Genomic DNA, 27870 nt, shown 5'->3' with positions numbered 1-27870 from the left:
GCCATCCTTTATACTTGAATAGATTTGTGAAGAACAAACTACTTTTTCTCCGCTACTTTTGGCTACACTAGTCGTTACATTTTTCCACTTTATTCTCTCTACGACCTTCACGGGCGGAAGTTACACCCGAAAACCCCTCCGAAATGGCTGAAACGCACACTTCCAGTGGTCGGAGGGAGTCTAGCTTGGCACCCGACAACACGAGTGGGTCGACTTTCAGAAGTGTCGTCGGATTTCACCCCAAACCCTCCCTCCCCCAGTTATTCCCACAGTTGTACATGATTCAGTCGGTCCCTAGGGATGGGCAAACGGCATCGAAATGGAGTCGGGTTTTAGAGTTGTATCGGTCGTGAACGATTCGTTCTTTTTGAACGAATTGTTTGGGTGAACGAGACCGAACTAATCACCATCTGCATTGATTCGTTCTATGTAGTTGAGGCTTGTTAGCTGCGTGGGAGGGCGTTGAGCAAGCGGCAGCGTCTTCTGACATCGCACACGACCAATCAGACGCAAGCTTTATCGCGGTTAGGGGAGGGTGTGGAAACAGAATCAGGGCGTCTGTCACTTCCTCACACTTCCACACACTGTCACTTCCACACTTCCTCGTGTGGCCAATAAACAGCCAGCGTGCAGGCAGGGGGCAAGACTGAGTTATGTCACTTCCCGTTCACTTACTCGGTCCTCCGGCTCCTGACCGAGCTTGCTGCTGACTTGACTTTCCAGTCATGCGGTGAAAGAGTCAAAAAATGAAAGGAAATGACTTTGTCACATATTTGTTAATGTGGAGCCTATCATATGCTGCTCAGACAGACAAAAACACCACACAAACCTAGCGAGCATGGTTTAGTGTACTACTTGTCTCAAGAGACTCGGGACTACATATGACGACATACTATCAAATTTACAGTAGTTTAAAACACTTTCGCGGGTAGCTACGAGGCAGGCAAAAGCTGAGCTGCGGTCGCGTGACTGCAGTGCAGGGGGGAGAGAACTGTCACTGTTACCTCATATGTGCACAGAAAAAATATTTAGCATGATCACCATAATACTGATTTGCAATGAAACCGTATATACATGTCAATTTTTTCCGAGTGTTTTATTATTATTATTTTTTTCGTGTCAGAGCGTGTCAGATGTTGGTTGGTTTGACAAATTATGTCCATCCGTCTATCATGTGCTACTCAAGCGCCCAAAAAACAACGCACGAGGGCACGGGTCGCAATATGTCTACATTTTTCTTAACAGACTAATGAGAGTAGAAAGGCTACATCGTAAAGAGCAAACAATTATTTCTCGTCAGCATTTGACGATCTGAGATGAGGGGACGACAGGGGAGCTGACCGGATTATTTTATTTATTGATACCAGTGCAAAAATTCAATACGATCATCTTAATATGATTTGCAATGAAACTGTCTGATATCAAAATGTAATACTGTTTTCATTTCAGAGCAACACATTTGACAACTAGCTATTTACACTTTAGTTTTAACAATAGTTACCAAAAGTAATTAGTGATGAGCATAAAAACAAAAACACAACAGAGCGTGAGGTAAATATGATGTGTTGGTCGTTCCATATTTAGAAATTAAACTTTCGATTTATTTTTATTTTTGTGACAGCAAGCATGCCGCGTTGGCTGGTAGCAGCAGCATTGTATATGTGGTCAAGATCATGCTAACCCTAACCCCACAAAAGGAAAATGTTTAACGGTGTCCTAAATCGAAATGCAAGCACGTGCCATGACTTTGATCCAATAGATATACGACAGACGACGCGGAAGTTCTCCCTCGCTTTTGCAGCAGCGGGAGGGAGACGAGGCTGGGAAAGCAGAATGAGATCGTCTGTCACTAATTTCTGAAACTACGACGAGCGGTCAATGAGGAGCCTGTGTGGGACCAAGCAATGTCACTTCCCGTTCAGTTATACTGTGAAGCAGTCTTTGGTGATTCGTTCGGCAAAGTCACTTCCCGTTCACTAACCGAACGATTCATTTAGGCGTGGAGGGGGATGAGGGGGGCGAACGATTCGTTGAACGATTTGTTTGAACGAGTCTTTTTACTGCACGAACTGGAATTGATTCGTTTCCTCAAGTGAACAACAGATCCTGTCACTATCGGGTTCATAAAATCATACCCCAACTATTTTGAAGGTGAGGGGGTTGGAGTTTCGCCTTCTAGAGGTCCTTCCGTCGGACAAAAACGGAACTGCAGCCAGTTTGCCTCCTTGGTACCTACCCGGGAGGTAATTTGCGCACCGGCTGCCTTCCTTGGAAGTTGTAGCCGTTTCTGGGATTGAACACTTAACCTCAGAACCCTGAGGCGACGTGCTAACCAGTTGTACACTGTGTCTCGTATGCTACATAATAATTTTTACAATTTCCAATTCACCAGTTGCACATGTGTGAATAGATTCAAATTTAGTCACGCTGCCTGACATTTTTGATTGTTACAAAGTGATTATTTGGGGACAGTCAGCAGCCCTGGATACAAACTAATGCTAAACCAATTCAGAAGAAAGTTTACTATCGTGGTGAAAAAAGCCTATTTCCAACAAACTGTGCCTGCTTGTTGACTGAATGCCTAAAAGAAAGTTACTGATTTTGTCGTTAATCCAGTCTCTTAAGTATAATCTTCTCTTTTCTTTTCTGTATCAATTTGCATTTCTTAAGTACAATGATTGTGACTCTCTATTGACTTTACAGAAGCAGAGGTGTCAATTTCTCCCGCTCAAGACCAGCAGGAAGACAAGCAGACTGATAGTGACATATCTGACAGGTGTGTTACAGTTCACCTCTCTTCATTACAATTTTGAGAATATCAACATGATTGGACCTGCCGATTTGTTGTTGATTGTCAATATTGTACAATGAAATTATTACACCTTGGCTAAAACTATTCTTTTTTTGGAAAAGCAGGCCTGTACGCTAAGCTTTTTCATCTGGAGCACAGGTGGTTGCGAATTTAAAAAATTTAGGAGCACAGTAAATAAAATTAGGAGCACAAATTTTCTTTAGTGCTGATAGTGCACTTTTATTATAAACATGAAATAATGTACACATACATGCACTAAACATCATTGTCCCATTTTTTTATAGTCAAGTTTCCTAGCACGCTTGGCTGAATTAATCCAGCGATTTATGACAGGACTTGGCCTCTACTGAGTGATCTTCATTAGGTCCTTTGTCATGGATACTGCCATGCTGCTCTTCATCCTATTCTGCGCAGAGAAGCCCCTTTCACTCTGGGCAGCTGAATAGGCAGAACCATCAGGTGTACTGCTAATATTCACCAATGTTAGCCAGAATTTATTCAAAATTGTGGATTTACTGTAGCACAAAAATGAGAAATGTGAACTGATTAAAAGTTCACAGGCAAGACTTGAATTCATTTTTCCAAATATTGGTGCGGTCAAAATGCACAGTTTTGAGTATTGGAGTAGTAAGAGAGCTCCACTACTTAGATTCACCAACCTTGGCCAGTACGTATTAAGATTTGTGGATTTACAGTGCCACAAAAATAGGAACTGTAACCTACCATCTACTAAAACGACTGTTGCTCAGGGAATCGCATAATATTGTACTGACGTGACAGCGCACGTAACGCACATGCAGATGGAGCGGTTTTAAGATCAAGCGACTTTTATTTCATTTTTAAATGATGACAATAGTGTTGTCATCTATTTTGTGTGTTTTTTTTTTTTAAGAGTTGGGAACAACACAAGCTCATGGAAGTCAACTGCCTTGCAGCTCGGTCGGAATACATTTGTCGAAGGTGCTAATTTTATGGTCCACTCAATTGATCACGGGCACATGAACGTCCGCTGGCTTGACCGTAGTTTGCTCCTGCCCTTTGCAATATTTACAGAACATACACTGCTGGCCAAAAGTATTGGCACGCCTGTCAGATAATGCTCAATTTCTCCCAGAAAATGATTGCGAGGTAGTCGAGGTTCTTTATCCACCATCCACATGATCTTTGGTTGAAATCTGTCGTCAATTTTTCCTTTCCGTTGTAACGCTTGGCAGGGCAGGATGAGCGCATAAAAGGCAAAAAAAGGAAGCAGACGTCCACCTATGCACTTTTAATAGACAAAAATAACTCCAGCTCAACCACTCGTCACTCGGAGCTCAGCGGTACGCACACACGCGTTCCCAGACGAACTCCAACACACAAGTAAGCAACAACAGAAGAAGAACATATACAACATAAATAAAGCAGCGCCACCGCGCGGTGGACGTCGGGAGGACGACCACTCAAGGAGGTGACTGTTACATAGTCCCCCCTGGTAAGAAAAAGGCTGTCCACAGCCGTACACAGCTGAAGAGGAACCATGAAAGCACCTTAACAGCATCCTATACATAGGCAACAGTAAAGGCAAGTACGGCAAAGAGCACATAAAAAAACAAAAGTGCACAGTGATTTTTTTTTTTTTTTTTTTTTGAACAGTAAAAGTATGAACCTCAATAACAATCGCTAACATGGGCAAACACGATAAACAATAACAAACGGCAAATACAAAGAAGCAAGCCTAACAAAATAGTGCTAACAGTCAGAAAATGGCTCACTTCAGGTCGAGTCTGTCCGTGTGAAATGCATTAGTCCATTTGCAATCAGCCCAACCAGACGTTACTCTGGGGCAACGCCTGGGCCTGAGGACGTAAGGCCCTACGGGAACTGGGTTGATGTCACCAACAGAGTCCACATCAGTAGCAGAATCAATGTCCCCCAAACTAGGTTCATCACCTGTAGGCGGGGCAGCAGCACCAGAGTCTAAAAGCTCCGCGCCCCCAGTCACAGCAAGAGAGGAACCCGTACGAACATCAGAAGTGAGAGAGTCCCAAGTATGGAACGGTTGCATATTAACAACATGAAAAACACCAGCGTCAGTACCAGAGTCCACCCACGTGAGTCTGTAGTTAACATCACTGAGTTTCTGAGACACACGAAGCGGACCTTCAAACAAAGGTGCAAGTTTGGCTGTAAAATTGTTTAGAGCGTCTGACCTGGGGTGTGTCTTAACCCTGACAAGGTCACCAACACAAAATGAGGCTTGTCGATGTCTCAAGTCATAGTAGCGCTTTTGTCTCTCATGACTAAGGTCTAAAGCTGCTCTGGCATGGTCATGAGCATCCAGCAAGGAGGCTCTGAGAGACTCAGGGTAAGGTACCCCTGGGTCATCAACACCGTCTGAGGAGGGCTGAGTGATGAGGTCAAGAGGGGTGTCCAGCTCACGACCATAAAGCATCATAGAGGGACTAAGTCCAGTACTATCATGAGGAGCTGTACGTAGGGCAAAGCAAATGTGAGGGAGGTATTTGTCCCATGAAGTGTGTTTGTCACCTACATAAGCGCGAATGGCAGTTTTCAGAGTCCGGTTGACACCTTCAGTCGCGTTTGTCTGAGGGTGATACGCAGTGGTGAGTCTGTGTACAGAACCTAAAGCAGAAACGACATGTTCAAACAGTTCACTCACAAAAGGAGACCCTCTGTCGGAAATCAGGTAAGTAGGTGTGCCATGACAAGCAAAAATGTCGGAAACAAATTTACCTGCTGCCACCTGAGATGTGGCTTCTCTAACTGCACTGACTTCAATCCATTTAGTCAGATAGTCAACGAACACAATCACATAAGCATTACCAGCTGGGGTACGGGGTAAAGGACCAACAAAATCAACACCCACGTACTCCCAAGGTTTTTGAGGTACAATCGGAACCATGAGACCTGCAGGTTTGCGTTGACTAGGCTTAGTGAACTGACAGACTGAGCATGAAGACACATAGCGTTTGACATCAGCGGCCATTTTGGGCCAGAAAAACCTCAAACGAAGTCTAGTCAGAGTTTTAGAAACACCAAGGTGACCTGCTGTAGGGTGGTCATGATAATAACTCAGCAAAGTGCCTCTCATAGAAGTGGGTGCAAACAGTCTCAGTTCTTTCAAAGGATGCAAACCACATCTGTATTTAGAATCTTTGTAATACAACAGAGAATCGTAAACGACATACTGTGAACGATCGACACTGTCCGGGCTAGTCTGCAAGTCTTCCTCAATGCTTCGAAGTAGAGGACCCACGACCGGATCATCCACTTGAAGTTGCCTTAGTTGAGGACGATCTGCCAGCAAAACAAGGGGCAGAGCACGAATGTCCAAGCTGCCAATGACAGCATGTGCAGGTAATAGATCAGTCGGACTGTCACAAGGAAGAGGTAAAGGATTCCGAGACAGCGCATCAGGCACCTTGTTGTGTGTGCCAGGCTTGTGCACAATTGAAAAGTCAAAGTCCTGGAGACGAAGTGACCAGCGGGCAAGCCGGCCAGTGGGGTTTTGGCGAGACCGAAGCCATTTGAGACTGTTGTGGTCAGTAATAATTGTGACATGGACACCTTCGACATACGGACGAAAGTGCTCCAGTGCCCATATCACAGCAAGGCATTCCTTCTTCGAAGTACAATATGGCAGTTCAGATTTGTGAAGGGAGCGACTAGCAAAGGTCACGACATACTCACGCCCCTTGAGATCTTCTGCATCAGAGCTGCACCGAGGCCGACGTCATAAGCATCGGTATGAATGAAAAAAGGCTCCTCAAAATTGGGAAATGACAGGACAGGTGCAGATGTAATACGATCCTTCAAGAGATCCATGGCTTTTTGACAGTCGCCGTCCCAGAGGAAAGCGGCGTCCTTTCTTGTGAGAGCATGAAGAGGTTCGGCGTGTTGGGCATAATCCTGAATGAAACGACGATAATATCCAGTCAAGCCGAGGAAATGCCGGACCTGCTTCACTGTAGTGGGGGCGGCGAACTCCATGACTGCCTTGACCTTGTCCACATCCGGTTCGATGCCTGATGAAGTGATGCGGTAACCGAGGAAGGTGAAATCTTTGAGACAGAACTGGCACTTTTTGAGCTTTAGAGTTAGGCCAGCCGCTCGCAGCCTGTCCAGCACTTCCTGAAGATCCAACAAATGCTGATCAAACGTAGGCGAAGCAATGACGATGTCGTCGAGGTAGACAGCACATGTTTTGTAAGTGAGGCCGGCAAGCACAGAGTTCATGAGCCTTCGAAAAGTCGTGGGTGCGTTGCAGAGCCCGAACGGTAATACCCGAAACTGAAAAAGGCCACAATGAGAGATGAAAGCAGTTTTGTGCCTAGAGTTATCAGACACTGCAACTTGCCAATAGCCTCGTGCTAAGTCCAAGGTCGAAACAAATTTCCCCCTTGCCAAAAAGTCCAAGGACTCATCCCCCCGGGGTAAGGGGTAGAAGTCCTTTTGAGTCACTTGGTTGAGACCCCTGAAGTCCACACAGAATCTTGGGTCCGCGCCTGCTCTGTTGACGATAACCACCGGAGCCGCCAAGGACTGGTGGAAGGCTCGATGATGTTGTCTTTTAACATTTGTTGAACTTCTTCTTCGATCACACGTTTCTTAGCAGGTGACGTGCGATAAGGTGGAAGGTTCACGGGTTTTGCATCACCCGTCTCAATTTCATGCTCCGTGAGAGTTGTTCTGCCAAGATGGCCATCAAACATGGAACCATACTTAGAGATCACACCAAGCAGAGTGTCCTTGTTATTATCTGAGAGATTTGCCTCAGACACTTTAGCAGCCAAGTCCACGTCAAAAGATCCCACCGACATCGCAGCCACTGTTGCATGGGAATGAAAATCCTGATAGTCCTCATCCTCTGACAGAGGGTAGGGAATTTCATCCATGTACACAGTCCTAGTGGGAATGTGTATGGACACGGAAGCTCTTGTCATAAAATCCATTCCCAGGACAAAAGGAGACGACAACTGAGGAATCACTGCAAACCGCTGGTAAAAGTCCTTATTCATGAATCCAATATGTAGCCATGTGACACCTTCTGGGATGCACGGAGCATTATTGGCAAGGTTGACAGCAGGGCCGTCCCATGAAACGTGTCTTGACATTGCTATTTTTAACAAGATCCGCACATACGTCCGAAAGCGAAGCACCTGTGTCTAGAGTAGCATCCACAGAAGAGGCATGGAAGTTCACTTTGGCCCTCAGAGGAGTATTCCAATGTACGTCGGAAAAATGGTCTTCCAAGTGACCAAGAATTTGTCCATCACGAGGTTGAGGCGGAGGATGAGGCTCAGTCAGCGACTGGGGGGAGGTTGGCCTCTGCGAAACGACCTCCCCCCTCTGTAGTTTCCCAACTGTCTGCTGAGTTGTGGCGACGGGGAGCTGAGTCCATCGGTCCCTTGACTGTCGGAGCCAGGGGGACCAGGTGCTGAAGAGGACTGAGCAGAGCCAGGCTCCGTAACGTCGGCAGCACGTCGCCAAAGGAAGGTTGGCCATAACAGTTCGGGCACGTTCGTACTGTGAATCCCGGACGTGAGCATCTGAAGCAGTAGGGTTCCGATTCACGTTGCATTTTAAGACATGAAGAAGACGGAGGTCCACTAGGTCCGAGCACTGAGTGGAGCTCATGAGCATGCAGCAAAAGTTCCATAACAGAATTGATGTTGGCACCATACAGAGCAACTCTGTATTTCTCAAGACAGTGCTTACCAATTAGGTCGATCTGTTCTTTCTCAGGCGGAGGAGTTTTAAGTTTATTAAATTCACTCAGCATGTGTGCAACAAAGGTTGGAAGAGGTTCATCCTGAGCTTGAACACAATCCAAAAGTCCTCTCAGAATGCGTTCTTGGTTGTCAGAGGGCAAAAAAACAGCTGAAGAGCTGAGAAAACTGAGCCCATGAGGTTATGTGAGAGCTCAGTGCCTTGAACCATTTCTTGGGTTCCCTTGCAAGGAAGTGAGGCAGTTCATACAGAATCTGGTCATCTGTCAGGCTCAACGAACATTTATATGAACCGACAGCTTGTAACCAGTCCTCAGGATTCACTTTGCCATCCCTAGAAAACACAGGAGGCTCCAGTTTGGCGTGGTGCAAAGCTGCAGCAATTGCTCTTGAGGTGATGCTCAGCTCACGTGCATGCGACTGAAGAAAAGGCCTCGCCGGTGAAAATGGATTGGAAGGCAGGAAGGGATTAGTTGGCAAAAAAGGGTTGCTATTCGTCGCCATGACTGTGGGTTCCGCTGTGGCCCCAGCAGTTATATGAGGAGTGGACGCAGCAATAGGCGAAACATCAAACTGTTGGATTGCGGGAGAAATAGGGTTTTCCCTGGCAAGGCAGTCCCACTGACCAAGCAAACTCTGCTGTATGTTCAGCGAGTCACGTAAACAGTCACTAATTTTGCCAACTTCAGCTCTCAAGTCCATTATTTCTTGCCTAAGATTTTGGTCACAATTTTCAAAAATGCAGCATGCTGGTAATGGAGTAAGTTCCATGTCAGACTCACTGTTGTCACTGTAGTGAGCCATTGTGCTTAAATTATTTGTTATGATTTGGGGAAAACTCCCACGAAGAATAAAGTCCAAAAAAGATAGAAAAAATAATCCAAATCCGCCTATCTTTCACACGGTGATCCAAGAATTAGACGGATCCCATCCCAATGCTGCAGCCGCGATGAGACCGTCAAATCCAAAAAATAGACGGATCCGAAAAGACCGCGGTGGGACCGTCAAATCCAGATAATAGACAGATCCGAAAAGAATATCGCACCGGCGGCGGGATCGTCGGATCCAGAAAATAGACGGATACCAACTCGACTGAGGATCCAGGAAAAAAAATGTTCGGGCGCCAGGATGAGCGCATAAAAGGCAAAAAAAGGAAGCAGACGTCCACCTATGCACTTTTAATAGACAAAAATAACTCCAGCTCAACCACTCGTCACTCGGAGCTCAGCGGTACGCACACACGCGTTCCCAGACGAACTCCAACACACAAGTATGCAACAACAGAAGAAGAACATATACAACATAAATAAAGCAGCGCCACCGCGCGGTGGACGTCGGGAGGACGACCACTCAAGGAGGTGACTGTTACACCGTCCACATCTAGGGAGGTTAGCCACAGTGCCATGGGCTTTATACTTATTGATGACACTGCACACGGTAGACACAGGAACATTCAGGTCTTTGGACCTTGAGATTGCCCATGCTTCCTCACAATTTTGCTTCTCAAGTCCTCAGACAGTTCTTTGGTCTTCTTTCTTTTCTCCATGCTCAATGTGGTACGCACAAGGACATAGTACAGAGGTTGCGTCAACTTGAATCCATTTTAACTGGCAGGAAGTGTGATTTAGTTATTTACAATGACCCAAAACACACTTCAAAAAGCACTAGAAAATGGTTTGAGAGAAAGCACTGGAGACTTCTAAAGTGGCGAGCCATGAGTCCAGACCTGAATCTCATTGAACACCTGTGGAGAGATCTGAAAATGGCACCCTTCAAATCTAAGAGACCTGGAGCAGTTGGCCAAAGAAGAATGCTCTGCTGGAATTTTAGACCATTGGAAGAAACTCATTGATAGATACCGGAAGCAGTTGTTCGCAGATATTTTGTCTAAAGGTTGTGCTACCAAGTACATATTGGGCTGAGGGTGCCAATATTTTTGACTGGCCCATTTTTGGAGTTTTGTGTAAAATGATAATGATTTTTTCCCCCATTCTCGTTTGTGTTTTTTCATTGCAAGCAAAATAAATGAAGATTTTCTACTAAAGCATTTGTAATTGCAATCATTTTCTGGGAGAAATTGAGCATTATCCGACAGACTTTTGGCCAGCACTTTCATCATTCTTTTTTGTATGTGAGAGTGGCTGTTTCTGGGCTTTGGGACGCTCGTAAAGTGGCTCCTGCAACACAATCTCGCCCTAAACCAGTATGGCTGTTTCAATCTCGCCCTCCTGCTTTCAATAATAAAAGTCAATAAAACAAAATGAACCAAAGTGTCATTGCGTCAAGAAGCTTCATTTGGTCATCACTGCTCCCTTGGCGGAGACAGTCAACCTCTCCTGTCAACACTTACCGTCCAACATGCCTCCTAGTATGCATTGCAGCGCTACATAATTCATGTTCTGTGCTAATTACTTCTGCAGCTACTGTTCCAGTTTCATTAAAGGGTATGTCATGCCCTGGGAAAATGTTAATATTCCATCATTTATCCATAAACGCATGCCTTTTGTATTCATATCATGCCACTTCGTGTAATTACACACAAGAAAATGAGAGAAATTTGGCTCGATTGTCAAGCTAAAACGACCGGCGCCCGAGATCTGGCAGATTGTGTGCGTGACGTCACGACAAGTGAAGAGAGTGCCACCGGCCACTAGGGGGGCAGCGCCTGTCTGCATCAATATAATTCCTTCTAGTGAGGGGAGAATTAGGGGTGTTTTGAGCTGTTTATGCTGATGCATTGTGTTCGTCCTGCACATATTCCAGGTTCCCTCATGAAGAAACACCCCTCGTTGTCAATAAAAGAGAATTCAGAATTGACAGTGAGGGGTGTTTCTTCAGCAAAAAAAAGGCTCAGTGCTTTAATACTGAATGGCGGCGATGATGGCAGACAATTTCGTTTCTAGTTTCAGCGACGAATCCGACGTAGAAGGACGTAACGAATGTTCATCTAATGGTGACGAGGAGAGTTACGAAGCTTTAATCGGTGTTTTAGGTTACCAATTTTAGCCTAAACGAACGCCAATGCAGCGTAATGAAACGGTCATTGAGGGGAGCAATGACACTGATGAAACATCGGCAGCAGATCGTGTGGGAAACACCAATGATTTGTTTTGCATTTTTTTGTGAAGCTGATACACCGTGACTGCAAAATAAAGGAATGCATCGAATAACTATCATTTATTGCGCTATCATAGCTTTTCGCTCTGCCAACAGACACAAATATGAATGGGATTAGAGGATTTGTCTATATATTTTACGAACAATAATTTAAACATGTGTCCAGTCCTGTATCCAATGCGTGACATTTTTTTTATTATAAAAGAGTACTCACACTGGCCATTTCGAGCTTGGCTGCTCCCCTCCTTTGCTTAGCCTTAGCCTCTTTTGCCAGTCATCGTCCTCTTTCTTGATATCTCGGGACATTTAGGTGGCTGCGCCTGTATGGTCGGCACCGCATCTCCTTTGAGCAGCAATCTTTTAGCAAAATCCGATTTCACTTGTCCATAGTTCGAGAAGCTTTCTGGTGGAAAATGCGCACCACAGAAAAGCGTGCCGGAGGCTGGGTCTAGAAAATTAGCCCTCTTTGCACGGACGAACTTTACCCATTGTCTGCGTAGTCCAGCTTTTTTTTTTCGCGTTCGGGAACTCATGGATACTATATTCTGATAAATAACTATTTGTAGACCACATAGCACAGCAGTTTTGAACCATTTTTGTGATGTTTTCATCAAACAAACCCCAACGCTACTCTCTCGTCGTTAAAAAACAATGGCACCTGGCTCCGCCTCGACTGTCAATCACTTGTCGTGACGTCCCCGCCCCATTCGGCTGTTTCCGGAACACTTTCGGGAATGTTCGTCATTTTCGATCTATTTTCGATAATTGCTCATTAATGTGATTGATTTTTTTGTTAACTTTATCAATATTTGTTATCTTGGCACATAACGGTTCTATTGATGTCTCACACCCCCTTTGCCGCTACATACCCTTTGATTGCTAGTTCTGGTATTCGGTAACACTTTATTTGACAGTGGCGCTGTAAGAATGTCATTAGACAATCCTAATTTTGACATGACATACTGTCATGAGCTTGAATGCTTATAACAGATGTCGTTTAGTGTTATCCGGCAAATTATCTACATTTTGAATGGCTGTAAAAGATCCGAGCTGGACATAAATGGAGGTAGTGACATAATTTTCCGGTCTTTTGACGCCACTGTCAAATAAAGTGTTACCTATTAACCCAAATAAATCAACAAATTAGCTGCGCTGGACTATAAACTGCAGGATTGAAAATGAAGGAGAAAAGTAGCGGTTTATAGTCCAAAAATTACGGTAATTCAAATTTAAGCCTCATAAGAAACAGGAGTTGGGAAATTTTACAGGTGAATTAACCCTTAATCTTTCCCAAATAACTTTAAAAGCATAGCAGAGTGGTTAGAATGTCTGCCTCCCGGTTCTGAGCTGAAGGGTTTAAGCCCAGGCTTCAGCCTCACTGTGTGGAGTTTCCATCTTCTCCCAGTGCCTGTGTGGTTTTTCTCCGGGTACTCTGGTTTCCTCCCACATCCCAAAACCATGCATGTTTTCCTCCCACATCCCAAAAACATGCACGGTAGGCTGGTTGAACACTCTAAATTGTATGAATGTGTGCAATAATGGTTGTCTGTCTACTTGTGCTATGCGACTGACTGGCAACCAATTCAGGGATGGTCACGGCTACTGCCCATTGTTAACTGGAATAGGCTGCGGTACAGTGGCGACCCTCGTGAGAATAAGCAGGCAGAGGATAAATAATTGAAATGATAAAAATGCATCTCCAACCCCTTGAGCAAGGCAGTGATCGCACACCACACCTATGTATATGGGTGTGTGTATGTTTAATATCAGGGACTAAACTGAATTATTCCTTGCAGAGCAACTGGGCCTAATGAGCGACGACTAATTCCAAGTACCTCACAAGTTCATAAAGGAAAAAAGAAACCTGGACCTAAACCCGGCTGGAAGAACAAATTCAAATCTAAAGGGTAAACACACAAACTAATGTTTTACAATTGGGTGTGTGTGTGGGGTGTGTGTGTGTGTGTGTGTGTGTATAAAGTGGCTTGCAATAGTATTCAGGCATGAAAATCACTCACCTTTCGGCGAAATTCACCGTTTTGAAGTCGAAAAAGGGTGAAAAAGGGTACATGAATTGTGTAGATCCGAGGAGAAAATTTTTGAAGGGTGGGGGGTCGTAATTCCATCTAAGTAACTAACGACATGTTTTATTGAAGTTGCTAAGCCTGTCGCGATATACAATGAGTCCATTTGTCGCAAGGTAAATAAAAATGAGGGCGATAATTTTCACGGCTGCGTTTTGTCACCACGTGCGTGCGTGCATACATTTGTGCGTGCGTGTAGATGACATATGAGACTCCAGTTCCTTTCACAGATGTTTAATGGTAATCAACACGCTGTAGAATTACAGTTCAGACGTACAAAGTAACGAAACACGTATATTAAACACTGTAAACGTTACCAATGCTACATTGACACTAATGGGGAAAATAAGACAACCTACTTTAGCCTGCTATAAAACATTGGCAGTCTTCTCCAAAACGCAAACTTGCGGTTAAAGGTGACAGTTCAAACATAAAAAATCGTTGGTTTACAGCATTTGCAAACGAAAAAATGAAAAAAAAAAAAAATCTGACACCACAAGCAATGACGGAAAGTGCTTTTTTTGCAGAGTGTGAAGCTGTTAACGGTTTAGCGAATTTACTTCCGGTGAACATTTCAGAATAAAAGCACGTCACGTTAATATAAACGATTTCTGGAGTCCCCCAACCTTAAGAATGAATACTATAATATGTAAATATTATAACACTACAGAATTCAGATTCTACACTAAGAATAGCTTTAAAATGACCCCCTTTTTGAAAAATATGGTTGACAATGAATATTACAATTATAATACTATTATATATAGTAGGGCTGTCAAAATTATCGCATTAATGGGCATTAATTAATTTTTTAAATTAAGCACGTTAAAATATTTGACACACATGCACTGAATGACCCACTCACGCATTGCCTCAAACAGATTACAATGATGCCGTTTATGGACATTAAGAGTGAAGAGAATGCCACCGGCCGCTTGGGGGTAGCGCCGTTCCATACTAATGCTATTCCTTCTATTAGTGGGAGAATTAGTAGTTGTGAGACGTTTATGCTGTTGCATTGTGCTATTTGTGCTCCACACATATGTCTGTAAGTATTCTTTCTTTTAGTGGCAATTATGTGTCTCTTGTTCTATTTTGGGTAAGATATGTACAGAGACATACATGTTATAAAGGCGAGTAGACACAGGCGTTCTTTCGACCGCGCCGTTTATTGGCATAAGAATCGGCAACTCCTTCACAATAAACAAAAGTATCATTTAGTGAAAACACAACAAAAATAATATTCCTATCTCTCAAAAAAAAAATAATGTTCACAAAAAGAAAAGCACTTCAGTCTGTAGTAATGAGGCACTATTCTCACACAGTTAAACAACAATGTAGAGCTGAAACGAATACTCGAGCAACTCGAGGAACTCGAGTTTAAAAACTGATCCGAGTAATTTTGTTCACCTCGAGTAATCGTTTATTTTGACAGCTCTAAGCGTCACGTTTTGCTCGGACTACTTTTAATGCGGGACAACGCGCTTATGTGTGTAGAGGAAGAAGCAAAAAAAAAAAAAAAAACTTACTGCAGCCGACAGCCGCTACAAGCGACGCCGACGTTGCGAAAAACTAGCCCGCACGATGCTACGTCAGATGAGCCTCATAGAGATCACATGTATGTTGAACTAGATGCGAAATGACAGACTCGGCCGTTTCTGGGCAGCGTTAGTAAACAGCCGCCACCTTCAAGCAGTAGAGCGCTAAGCGCTAATAAAAAGCGCTAAGCGCTAATAAATAAGATTAACGTTACTGTCACTAGCTCACGTAACGTTAGCCCTGCGGAGGGCTAGGTTTCTATAAATTATGACCACTGTCGATGCGTGGCTAACGTGTCTTACATACAGGCTTTAACATAACAGCGTTGTGGAGTGATGAGGGTGTAAAATAAAAACTCAATAATGCTAACTATCAATTTTAGCTCAGTAGTCATTGCTGGGTAAAACACCAAGTAGCACTGGTCCCGTACATGTGCTCCAATACAGCCTTTATCATACATTTATTTTGAACACAGCAAAAACTCACAATCCTATCAGGACTTACAGTTTAGACCAGGGGTGTCCAAACTTTTTGCAAAGGGGGCCAGATTTGGTGTGGTAAAAATGTGGGGGGCCGACCTTGGCTGACGTTCTTTACATAGAACAATATATTTAAGCAAATTTTAGCAATCCATCCCTTGTGTCACATTTGCTTTATTATTTTTTTAAATTATTTAAATTAATAATTTTAACAATCTTGCAACTAGCCTTTGTGGCGTTCTCCTTCGACTCTCAGGCTTTTGTGAATACTGCTGCTGTAAAATTAAACTAGCTTCAAGTTGCTTCAATTTCTCGCAACGTATCTTCCCTGTAATCTTGTCTTACATGTCAGTGTGTCCTGTTTGGTAATATCTCCTCAAATTGAACTCTTTAAAAACAGTGACTGTCTCTGCAAATGAGGCAGGCACAGTTGTTGTATATTTTAGTGAAGAAATAGTCCAATTTCCACCTATCCTTGAAGCGTCGGCCGTCGCAGTCAACTTTTTTGTTGTTGATTGTCGCTATTTTAGATAATTGGGAGTTAAGAGTCACACGGGGTAATGTTGCTTAGAGTGCTGCTGCCTTTTAGTGGGTAAATGAGGAGCAGCATTTACTGTGTAAGCTACTTCATATGCTGGTAGCAGTACTGCTGACCAATTTATTAAGTCTATGTGCGGGCCAGACGTTATTGATTTTATGACAGAGGCTGGGGGCCGGATGAAATTTGACCAAGGGCCGCATTTGGCCCCCGGGCCGGACTTTGGACATGCCTGGTTTAGACTAACTTAAAACTTAACTAAAACTTAAAAATGGCTTGACACAAATAGAAATTCAATTGAAACACGTGGGAAAAAATTTAAACTTTTAAGTGATGTGTGTTATCAAGCGTAACGGCATTTTTAGGTGTGTGTGTGTGTGTGTGTGTATATATATATATATATTTTTTTTTTAATAAGATCTAAAGGTTTTTTGAGTGAAAGCAGTGAATTAGTCTTTTTTTTATTCTAGTTACATCTGAGATGCAATTGTTGGCTGTTTTCAACAATATACATCGAAAATAAAGACATTGATTGACTGAAAATGGTTCAAGATTAGATGAAATGTCTTGTTTTCTCATGTATATTTATAATTGCTCTTCACCTAAAAATATATTTGTTTTATCCGATTACTCGATGAATCGATAGAATTTTCAGTCGATTACCCGATTACTTAAATATTCGATAGCTGCAGCCCTACAACAATGCAAAGTGAACTGGCATTCCTAATCAAAATAGCTATGCAAAATACACATAAAACTTACTCAGACTTTGGTCACTCTATTCTTATTATTGTTATTTTTATTCTTATTATTATATTAACTCTACTTTTGATTGAAAATTTTACTAATTTTATTAAAACGAAAACATGAAGAGGGGTTTTAATATAAAATTACTATAACTTGTAACTATAACATTTGTCTTTTAAGAACTACAAGTCTTTCTGTCCGTGGATCATTTTAACAGAAAGAATGTTAATAATGCCATTTGTGGATTTATTGTTATAATAAACAAATACAGTACTTATGTACAGTATGTTGTATGTATATATCCGTCTTGTGTCTTATCTTTCCATTCCAACAATAATTTACAGAAAAATATGGCATATTTTAGAGATGGTTTGAATTGCGATTAATTGCGATTAATTACGATTAATTAATTTTTAAGCTGTTATTAACTCGATTAAAAAATTTAATCGTTTGACAGCCCTAATATATAGTAGTATCAGGGCCGGCCCAGGCCATTTGGGGGCCCTAAGCAAAATAATGCCAAGGGGCCCATATTTTTGGCCCCCCATTTCGTCACAGTGTACTGTGAAATCCATACGTGCAATCTAACCCATACGTCCATATATTGTATATTAATCAGATTTTGTTGCACTGCATACTTCAAACTTCTCACCCCAAATCATTTTCAGTACTTACAGTAGATGGCGCCAAACCTTTTTCTAAAAGGGGAAAAGAAAGAAGTTGAGGAAGAACTTTTTTTTTTTTTTTTTTAAAGCTTGTAATCAAGTACCAAAACTCACAAAAGTCAAATAAAGCAAACTGTAGTAAACAAAATAGAATATAAATTAAACAGTTTCACAGTCTCACAATGTACTGTACAGTCACAATAAGTACAACAGTACACAACTGTTATATAAAGTGAAAGTCAAATATCACAACAGCAAATAAAGTATATACAGTCAGATACTGTGTATATATATTGAAACTGTATATTTGGGGAAATCATCATCTTGTGAAGAGGACGGCACCCCACTTCTCAATAGCTCCTTTGAATCATCCAAAGTACAAAATATGATTACATGGAACAAAATTCAGCCCAGGAAAATATTCGTCAACAAAAACGTGTACTGTGGGGAGTGCACAACTAATTAAGTACATTCACCGTAGGCTGATACATGGCATACTACTTGATAATAACGTCCGATATAAATGAAATGACTATATCTACGCTCTCCAGTCCAAATGCATATTATGCCAATATTGTGTTTTACAACAACTTGTGGAAGCTGTACATTTGCCGTTGCCGACAGGTGACAACTTTCATATCATGCCACTTCGTGTAATTACACACAAGAAAATGAGAGAAATTTGGCTCGATTGTCAAGCTAAAACGACCGGCGCCCGAGATCTGGCAGATCGTGTGCGTGACGTCACGACAAGTGAAGAGAGTGCCACCGGCCACTAGGGGAGCAGCGCCTGTCTGCATCAATATAATTCCTTCTAGTGAGGGGAGAATTAGCGGTGTTTTGAGCTGTTTATGCTGTTGCATTGTGTTCGTCCTGCACATATTCCAGGTTCACTCATGAAGAAACACCCCTCGTTGTCAATAAAAGAGAATTCAGAATTGACAGTGAGGGGTGTTTCTTCAACAAGAAAAAAAGGCTCAGTGCTTTAATACTGAATGGCGGCGATGATGGCAGACAATTTCGTATCTAGTTTCAGCGATGAATCCGACGAAGAAGGACGTAACGAATGTTCATCTAATGGTGACGAGGAGAGTTACAAAGCTTTAATAGGTGTTTTAGGTTACCAATTTGAGCCCAAACGAACGCCAATGCAGCGTAATGAAACTGTCATTGAGGGGAGCAATGACACTGATGAAACATCGGCAGCAGATCGTGTGGGAAACAACGAATGATATTTTTTGCATTTCTTTTTGTGAAGCTGATACACCGTGACCGCAAAATAATGTATAGAATAATTATCATTTATTGTGCTATCATAGTTTTTCGCTCTGCCAACAGACACAAATATGAATGGGATCAGAGGATTTGTTCTATATCTTTTACGAGCGATAATTTATACATGTGTCCAGTCCTGTATCCAATGCGTGATTTTTTTTTTATTATAAAAGAGTACTCACTCTGGCCATTTCGAGCTTGGCTGCTCCCCTCCTTTGCTTAGCCTTAGCCTCCTTTGCCAGTCATCGTCCTCTTTCTTGATATCTCGGGACATTTAGGTGGCTGGTGTATGGTGGACACCGCATCTGCTTTGAGCAGCAATCTTGCAGCAAAACCCGATTTCACTTGTCCATAGTTCGAGAAGCTTTCAGGTGGAAAATAACAGAAAACCGTGCCGGAGGCTGGGTCTAGAAAATTAGCCCTCTTTGCACGGACGAACTTTACCCCTTGTCTGCGTAGTCCAGCTTTTTTTTTCGCGTTCGGGAACTCATGGATACTATATTCCGATACATAGCTATTTGTACACCACATAGCACAGCAGTTTTGAACCATTTTAGTGATGTTTTGGTCAAACAAACCCGAACGCTACTCTCTCGTCGATAAAAAACAATGGCACCTGGCTCCGCCTCGACTGTCAATCACTTGGTGTGACGTCGCCGCCCCATTCGGCTGTTTCCGGAACACTTTCGGAAATGTTCGTCAATTTCGATCTATTTTCGATAATTGCTCATTAATGTGATTGATTTTTTTGTCAACTTTATCAATATTTGTTATCTTGGCACATAACGGTTCTATTGATGTCTCACACCCCCTTTGCCGTTACATACCCTTTAAATAAAGAATTGGGCTCCAAAATGTTTTTGTGAATTAATAAGCATAAAAAAAATTCCAGTGCTAAATTCGTTAAAAAAAAAAAAAAAAAAAAAAAATTGGATTAGTCGACTAATCGTAAAAATAGTCGGCTGACTAATCGGGAGAAAATTAGTCGTTTGGGACGGCCCTACCGGAAAATGTTTTCTCCACACCCTTCTCAACTTTTTAACCCCTGACCTATTTTCATGCCTGAGTATTCATAAAACATCTTAAACATTTCCACATTTTAGACCACAAGCATATTAAATTGTAATTTTAAGTGAAAGACCAACACAAAGTGGCATACATTTGTGGACTAGAAAAAAATATATGGCGGAAAACACTCAGGTGTCTTGAAGTTCCTCTCTGAGACCCTCAACTTTCAAAATTGTCCGAAATGCATGTGTGATACATCATTGGAAAGCTTAAAATCTCAGTTTTCTGGGGGAACAAACATTTTGAACAGGAAGGCATTAAAAAAAAATTTTTTTTTTTTTTTTTTTAAACAGCAAAACCCTAATTGGAGGCGAGAGCACGCGAGAGCAGAATTAAAGACGCCACGATTTTAATGAGATATTATCGCGTATTTACCATGTAGCATGTATCACCGAGTGTCAAGACCAGGGGTCGCGTTAACCGAATATTTTCCGTCGTTGACCGGGTTTTTAAAACGGTGACGGAAAAAACTGAAGTCTATCCGTCATTTTGACAGGTTGCAATTCACACCCCGGACCACAGGGTGGCGAGTGAGCATATTAATTAGCTATTGTCTCTCTTGATGCATGACGTCGTTGGCCTTACTCGGAAAAATGTCAAGGCAACTGAGCATCCGAACTAAGGCTACGTTCATATGTCTTAATGCACGAATCCGATTTTTTCGTGTTTTTCCGACTCGAGTGAGGTCTGAACGTGACAAGTCGCATAGAACGGGACCATTTCAAATCCGATCTGGGTCACTTTCGTATGTGGTCTAAATCCGATCTGGGCCACATTTTTCGAGACTGTCACGGCGGTCTGTACTGTCCAGTCCCGCAAATCGGATTTAATGCAGCAATTACGTCATCAAAAAACGAGAGACTGTACGGTAGCTACGGTAGCGATGCAGCTGTGCGTTATTAGCGACTATCTTGCCTTGAACACGGCTTTTTAGGAAGGGTCGGACTTGACTACAGTCATAAAAAAATAAAATAGGTTTGAGGATAAGCCTGAGAATGATCGGTTTTCTCTCTGCTCCATTTAAGCAATATTTCAATATTGCTTACACGGCCGAGAGTCGGGGCAAACTGCCCGTATGTGTGTGTGACATGCACGAACAGTGCGTGCATGCTATCGATCCATATACTTTGAATATAAGCCTAAACGGGGATTATATATGCCTGTTATTTGTGCCCTCTTTTTAACAGCAACAAGCCTATGGCTACGTTCATACTACAGGTCTTAATGCACGAATCTGATTTTTTGTCATATCTGGTTTTTTGGCGTGCCCGTTCAGACTGCCTTTGTCCATTGAGACCATTCAAGTATTACACATGCGCACTAATTCGCAGTCCGACATGCGCTGAGCAAGACGACCCCCATGCGCAGAAGCATCAGAACAAATGACCATACAATCACACATGCTGGCTGTCATCCGTCATTCCAGGGATAACATATTTTGCTTATTAAAAAGAGGACACAAATAACAGGTATAAATAATCCCTGTACAGGTTTATATTCAAAGTATATGGATCGATAGCATGCACGCACTGTTCGTGCATGTCACACACACATACGAGTAGTTTGCCCCGACTCTCGGCCGTGTAAGCAATGTTGAAATATTGCTTATATGGAGCAGAGAGAAAACCGATCATTCTCATGCTTATCTTCAAACCCCCTTTTTTTTTTTTTTTTTTTTTTTAAATTTTTTTTTATGACTTGTCAAGTCCGACCCTTCCTAAAAAGCCGTGTTCAAGACAAGCTAGGCGCTAATAACGCACAGCTGATTGATGTGTGATGGCGCGGTGTGGATTCTCTGTTAAGCTTGTTCGGACAGAATATTAATTAAAGATGAATGAAAACTAAATACTATTGAATGTGTCATTATCAACATTTTAAAAATTTAAGTGACGGATAAAAATAGATTATGACCGGATTTTTATGACCCTGTCAGTCAAAATGACAGACAACGAAAAAGTCTAGCGCAACCTCTGGTCAAGACACAGCTGTGAATGGCCACAGCCAGATTTTTTTTTATTTTATGGGTGAAACATGGTGATATAACAAGGGTCGCGATGCAGAAACCGCAGGCAACAAGGAGTGGTTGAGATTTTCTTTTTCATATAGTTACCCTTTTAAATGTTATTTTTCAAAAAAATTTTGTTTGGATCAATTATTTATCATCTAACATATCGGGGAAAATGCGACAGTAACAAAAAAAAATACAATTAAGCACGAGTTATGAGGTAGATATCCGTGACTTTTTTACAGTCGCCAAATTATTCATTGTGACGTAATTCGTTTAAGTTTGAAATATGCGAGTGAATAATTTTTTTTTTTTTTTTTCCTAACTAAAATTTAGACATCAATTAATGATTCTAAGATAAAAATGACAAACATTTTGAACAATAATTATAATTACCTTCTTTTTATGGCTGGGTTTAAACAAAAGCGGTTGCGTAACGTCTGTAAACGGGGGTTTCTGGGGTAAAACGGACAAATTAACAATAGTTTGGGTACTTAATGCGCCATGAATCTGCTATGGCAGCATATAGACATATTGTTCTGTCAAACGCTACAGTTGTTTTGGCTTAAAATACAGCAGTTTCTTTTAAAGAGTAGTGCAGGAGCAGAAACTGCTTTTTCAGTCGTCTGTGTTTTTCGCCATATACATATTTTATTGTGTTTTTCTTCTCTGAAAGCATCCAATTGCTTTCAGAAGTTGCCTCATATCTGAATGATTGAATGCTGACATAATGACTACTTGGAATAAACCTGTGTATAATACTGTACGAATCCAGCTATTCAGTGATGGTCTTGGTGGTTTGGTCAGAGAATATTGAGGAGCAAACAAAGGAAAAGATGAAGAAAAAGCAACTTGAAGTCTAAAGAACACACTAGACAGGTCAGAGAGAAAGATGTGGAGTAATTTAACCCTTCGATGCACAAGTGACTGGACCCTGCTCTCTTCCATAAATGTGTGAAAAAATATTCATACTCAGAGTTAGGTAGAGTAGCCAAAAATGTTACTCCGATTAGAGTAGTGTTACTTCCAAATAAATAAAGGGCAAAGTCGTCATCCCAAAAATGTACGCAAGTCAAGTAAAAACATTTAGGGGCCGTTTACATGGTGACTCTCCGAGAATACGAAAAATTTCAAATTTGCATTTGCGTCTCCATTTGAACAATGTCGCAATTCCGCATGAAAACGGTGTAGTATTCATGCCAGGCCCAAGGGGGCATTGCAGATTTACAGGGCAACAGAGAATGATGCACTCTGACCCCACCAAGCTCCCTCAGCCCGGGAAAAAAAATATGCCCATCCACTCGAAGCAATGTCATTTTTCTTTTGTTCAGAAAGGCACAAAAATTGAAACATTCAATATATTTAATTTAAAAATATTATTAAAACAGTAAATTAAAGCCGACATTCCGCCATATTTGCTGTTTTTAATGTTTAGTAGCACCGCTGCGCACGCCCAATGTGACGTGTATGAGTGCTGACGTTAACGGCGCGGTCTCGCGCCGCAGAAGCCTTTGATATGCATGCCGAGGAAGCCCCCCTCAACCCCCCGCAATCGGATTCTTCCACTTTGGAGGCAGGATTCAGAATTTTTCGTCTTCGCCGACACCATATGCACGCGAGGCGAGTCCACTACTCAGTCATTGCGTCTTTGTGTCGCAGAGTTGCCGTGTAAACTGCCCCTTAATAAAAAGAAATAATGAGTAACGTTATGAGTAACTGCTTAACACCTTCAGAACTGCATTTTCTGCTGGGCAAATTTGATGCTTTATTGGTTATTTTTATTTTGCTCACCAGAGTGGCCATAAATTGTCATATGAACTTAACAAAGCTTACATAGAATAAATTCGAACTTCATGTAATTACACTTGCCGATCCACAAATGACAGCAGTGGCAGGGCACGACCAATCAGTCTGTACTTTATCATTTCGATCGGGTCGATTCCCAAATAAAGTGAAAATTGCTAAATTAATTCCAATACACAAAAATCGCAGTAAACATAGCTATGCAAATTACAGACCAATATCCCAATTACCACTATTTACCTCCTGATTTAATAAGTTTCTTGATAAACACAGCGTAATTTATCAGGGCCAGTATGGTTTTAGAGCAAAGATAACCACCTCAATGGCAATCACTGATGCAAGAAGACAACTGTACGATGTTAGGGGGGTTGGATGAGAAATTATCTAACAGGTAGGGTACAATATGTAACAATCAGGAAATGGTCATAGAAATACCTCATTACCTCATGGGGTCCCTCAGGGGTCTGTTTTGGGACCAAAATTATTTAAGATTTATATTAATGACATATATAATGTATCTCAACTTCTGAAATTTATACTTTTTGCAGATGACACCAACATATTCTATAGTAGTGAAAAGCAAAATGAACTGGTAACTATTGCCAATGAGGAATTCAGTCAATAGAAGGAGTGGATGGATATTAATAAATTATCATTTAACTTAAGACAAAAGTAATGATGTTTAGTAATCTTAAATGTAACTCAGAATTACGGATAATGATGATAGAATCCCAATCGTTAATGTGCACGAAATGAAATTTTTAGGAGTTATTATGGTAAATTATCTCTTGAAAGCCCACATCAGACACATTAAAACCAAAATCTCTAAAAGCCTCTCACTAATAAATAAGTTGAATTATACCTTGATGCTAGTGTACTCTGCACCTTATACTGTTCCCTGGTGCTCCCATATCTTACATAATGTCTTGAAGTGTGGGGGAACAGTTATAAATCTACCATTAATCCATTAGTTGCATTGCAGAAACGAGTGGTACGGATTATACATAAAGTTGGATTTTTTGATCACACCATCTATACTACTTAAAATGGAAGCTCTTGTCAAATAATATACATCTACAATGTTGTTTAAAGCAATTACTGCCATCTCATACACAAAAGCTTTTTAAGATTCAGGAGAGTACGCATAGTCTGCGAGGTTCTGGAGATTTCATTTTACCCAGATTTCGAACAACTCTCAAAGGTTTTTGTGTCTCAGTATGTGGAGTAAAACTGTGGAACAATTTAGACAAAAACACTTCAAGAACTGTCAAAATATCCCAAAATTTAAATTGTATAAAGAAATGGTCTGGTCACAATATAATGACATTTATTGACAAATTATGTTGCTATTCTTGTAGAATTGATGTGCATATAATCAAACAATTATTAGTAATCAGCCAACTGTGTTGGTCCAGTTGGTTGTCTATTGGTTTGGTTGTTTTTGTTTGCTTGTTTTTTGTTGTTGTTGTTTTTGTCCTTTTTCCTCTCTGTCCATTGTGTGAACTTAAAGTCAAAGGACAGGAGTATCCCACGAAATAAGACTGTTGGACGATGAGATCAGGGGTTGGATGAAATAAGTTTTTCTTCTTCCCACTCCCTTTCGAGCACAAATAATTATTGTGAGGTATACTGTATTTTTCTTCCTTGTGTATGCTCGAAATAAAGTTGCATTCATTCATTCATTCAACTTGAAATACAGAATCCTTTTTTCGATTACTCCAACAATACTTAAATGCGGCATCAATATTACGGTGCGTGTGCCAATCATACAGCCGACAATGCCAATTACATCTTCCCGCCTCTTTTACACAGGGTACCCGCGGGTTATTAAAAGTATTAAAAAAGCATTGAATTTAGTTTTCCATTACTAAAGGTATTAAAAGTATTACATTAGCTGTTGTAAGTCTGGATTTTTTTCACCGTGGTCTTAATTTTCAAGAACATCTCAGTGCAACCTAAATTATATCCGTGACGAAGTTTTTTTTTTTGTTTTTTTTTGTTTTTTTTAAATCCATATCTAAGATTACGCATAGAATTTTTACGATGCACTGCAATACAAATCGAAATGCAACTCGTGCGTGCCAAACCACCACAACCGGCAAAACGGAGAATCCATCCACCTCTGCATCGGGAACGCGTTCGTTTGTCGGTGGAACAAAAACCCTGCAGGCAGAAGTATTGTAGATTCTGAACACCAAAACAGACCACCATTCATATACTTCAAATGAGTCCATTGGTGATCTGTTTCGAATATTACGTCATTTTTGGTCGGCATCGGCTGTCACAATGTTGGTCATATTGCGTTTTGTTCCAGAGGGAGCGTTCCCGATGTCTTAACTGTCTTTTGTAACAAATTTTCAGTTGGCAGAAAAAAACCCCGCACATTTTCTTAATGTTTAAATAGTCTACATATTTCTATGACCATTATACATGCATTTACACAATGAAATAACGCTGGAAAAGTTTGTTAAACATAATGTTGCTCAGATCGTGGTTGTTTTCTGGAGGGAGCATTCCCGACTTTGTAACTGCAGCCAATTTAAGCTCATCAAGACATCAAGATAGAGGTAAAATTGGGCCTAAAAAGTCCAGCCCGACCCGAACTGGTATTACAGCCCGACCCGCGTTTTGTGTGATAACATTTGTGACGATGTCTGCATAAAAGCCTGTCTTTTATAACGAATTCTCAGTTGGCAAAAAAAAATGCACATTTTCTTAATGTTTAAATAGACTACATATTTTTATGATCATTATAAATGTATTTACACAACGAAATAACGCTGGAAAAGTTTGTTAAATATAAATAAACAGATGCGGTTTTGCGGACTCGCAGAGGGGAAGATTAAAAAGGGCGAATAGGACCGCTCTGGCTCTGCAATGACCATACAGTGCCTTTTTTTTTTTAAATCTAAATTATTTATTTTATAACAACTATTCCTTATAGTTGATCATTCATACATCGTTAATATATACAGTAGTTATTTCAAAAAGTTAGCGAGAAAGAACCCTGGCCCGGCCCGACGTAATAATTGACATTTTAATTTTGGTCGTGTTTTCAGTTTACCATAATTTAGCTGTTTCCAGCTTGCTATGTTTATAATTGCAATGTTTGTTTACCGCTTTTCCTCTTACTGCGAAGAGGGAGGAAGTTACATCGGCCGCCGCTATGATATTTAAGTCATCAGCAATCTGCTGTGACCCGGGAATTTAACGCCTTCTTTCACGCACACTGCTTCCCATGTCAGTCGACACGGGAAATTGTTTTCACACACAACTGCTGCACGGTTAAGTCTCGCGATATTCCCGTTGTTTTGGAGTATGCGATAGGGGCTCAAGTTACATCCAGATACTTTAGGTTGCAGTTTATGGGTCATGCGAAGGCAGTGGACCTGCTTAAACATTTCGGTTTGCCTTTCGAATGAATGTGAATTTTGCCGTTTTAGCTCGAGAGTTAGCCATGTTCACTGGGGTCTTGGCAGGTGCACTAGCGGCTAGCCTGTTACAGAAGATGGCTGGTCTGAGTCCTGTCCTCCTCCTCTTTTTGTCCATAATTATTGTGTGCGTGTGTGTGTTTAAAAAAATTATGACACTTTATAATGTGTTTTAATTGTATCTTCAATATATGTGCATTCTTTTGTCAAACACACTTAGTAATTGAGGTTAAATTTGATGTTCAGTGCTTTATTTATTTAATATGATACAATATGATCTAAATAATGGGTGCGAGAAAAGTATTAATTTTCAGTTGAAATGGCATTAAAAAAGGTCTTAAAAGTCTTGAATTTAGATTCATCAATCCTGGGGGGACCCTGTTACAGGTTAGTGCCAGATAAACTGCTCATTGTTGTTGTTGGTTTTTACCTCTGTGTTGATGTTTGTATGGTCGCTTTTTTCCCCATGAATTGTGAATTTAAATGGTTCAACTTTACTATCAGTAAAACTACTCTGTTCGCATATTGAAGCAGCAGATTAGCTGCCATCTTTTAGCTAACTGGCTATGAATACA

The 27870-nt window shown here is 41.4% G+C and overlaps 1 protein-coding gene across 1 annotated transcript in view; it reads left to right on the top strand.

Moving 5' to 3' along the window:
• Positions 1–27870, top strand: part of znf276 (zinc finger protein 276) — a 93649-nt gene that overhangs the window by 8268 nt on the left and 57511 nt on the right. Inside the window, exons 6-7 of the mRNA XM_057836687.1 lie at positions 2704–2776; positions 13458–13568. Coding sequence (XP_057692670.1) covers positions 2704–2776; positions 13458–13568 — 184 coding nt within the window. The remainder of the gene's footprint in view (positions 1–2703; positions 2777–13457; positions 13569–27870) is intronic.

The sequence above is a fragment of the Corythoichthys intestinalis genome, chromosome 5, assembly GCF_030265065.1.
Source record: "Corythoichthys intestinalis isolate RoL2023-P3 chromosome 5, ASM3026506v1, whole genome shotgun sequence".
Classification (NCBI taxonomy): domain Eukaryota; kingdom Metazoa; phylum Chordata; class Actinopteri; order Syngnathiformes; family Syngnathidae; genus Corythoichthys; species Corythoichthys intestinalis.
This window is presented reverse-complemented; position numbering and strand designations above follow the sequence as displayed.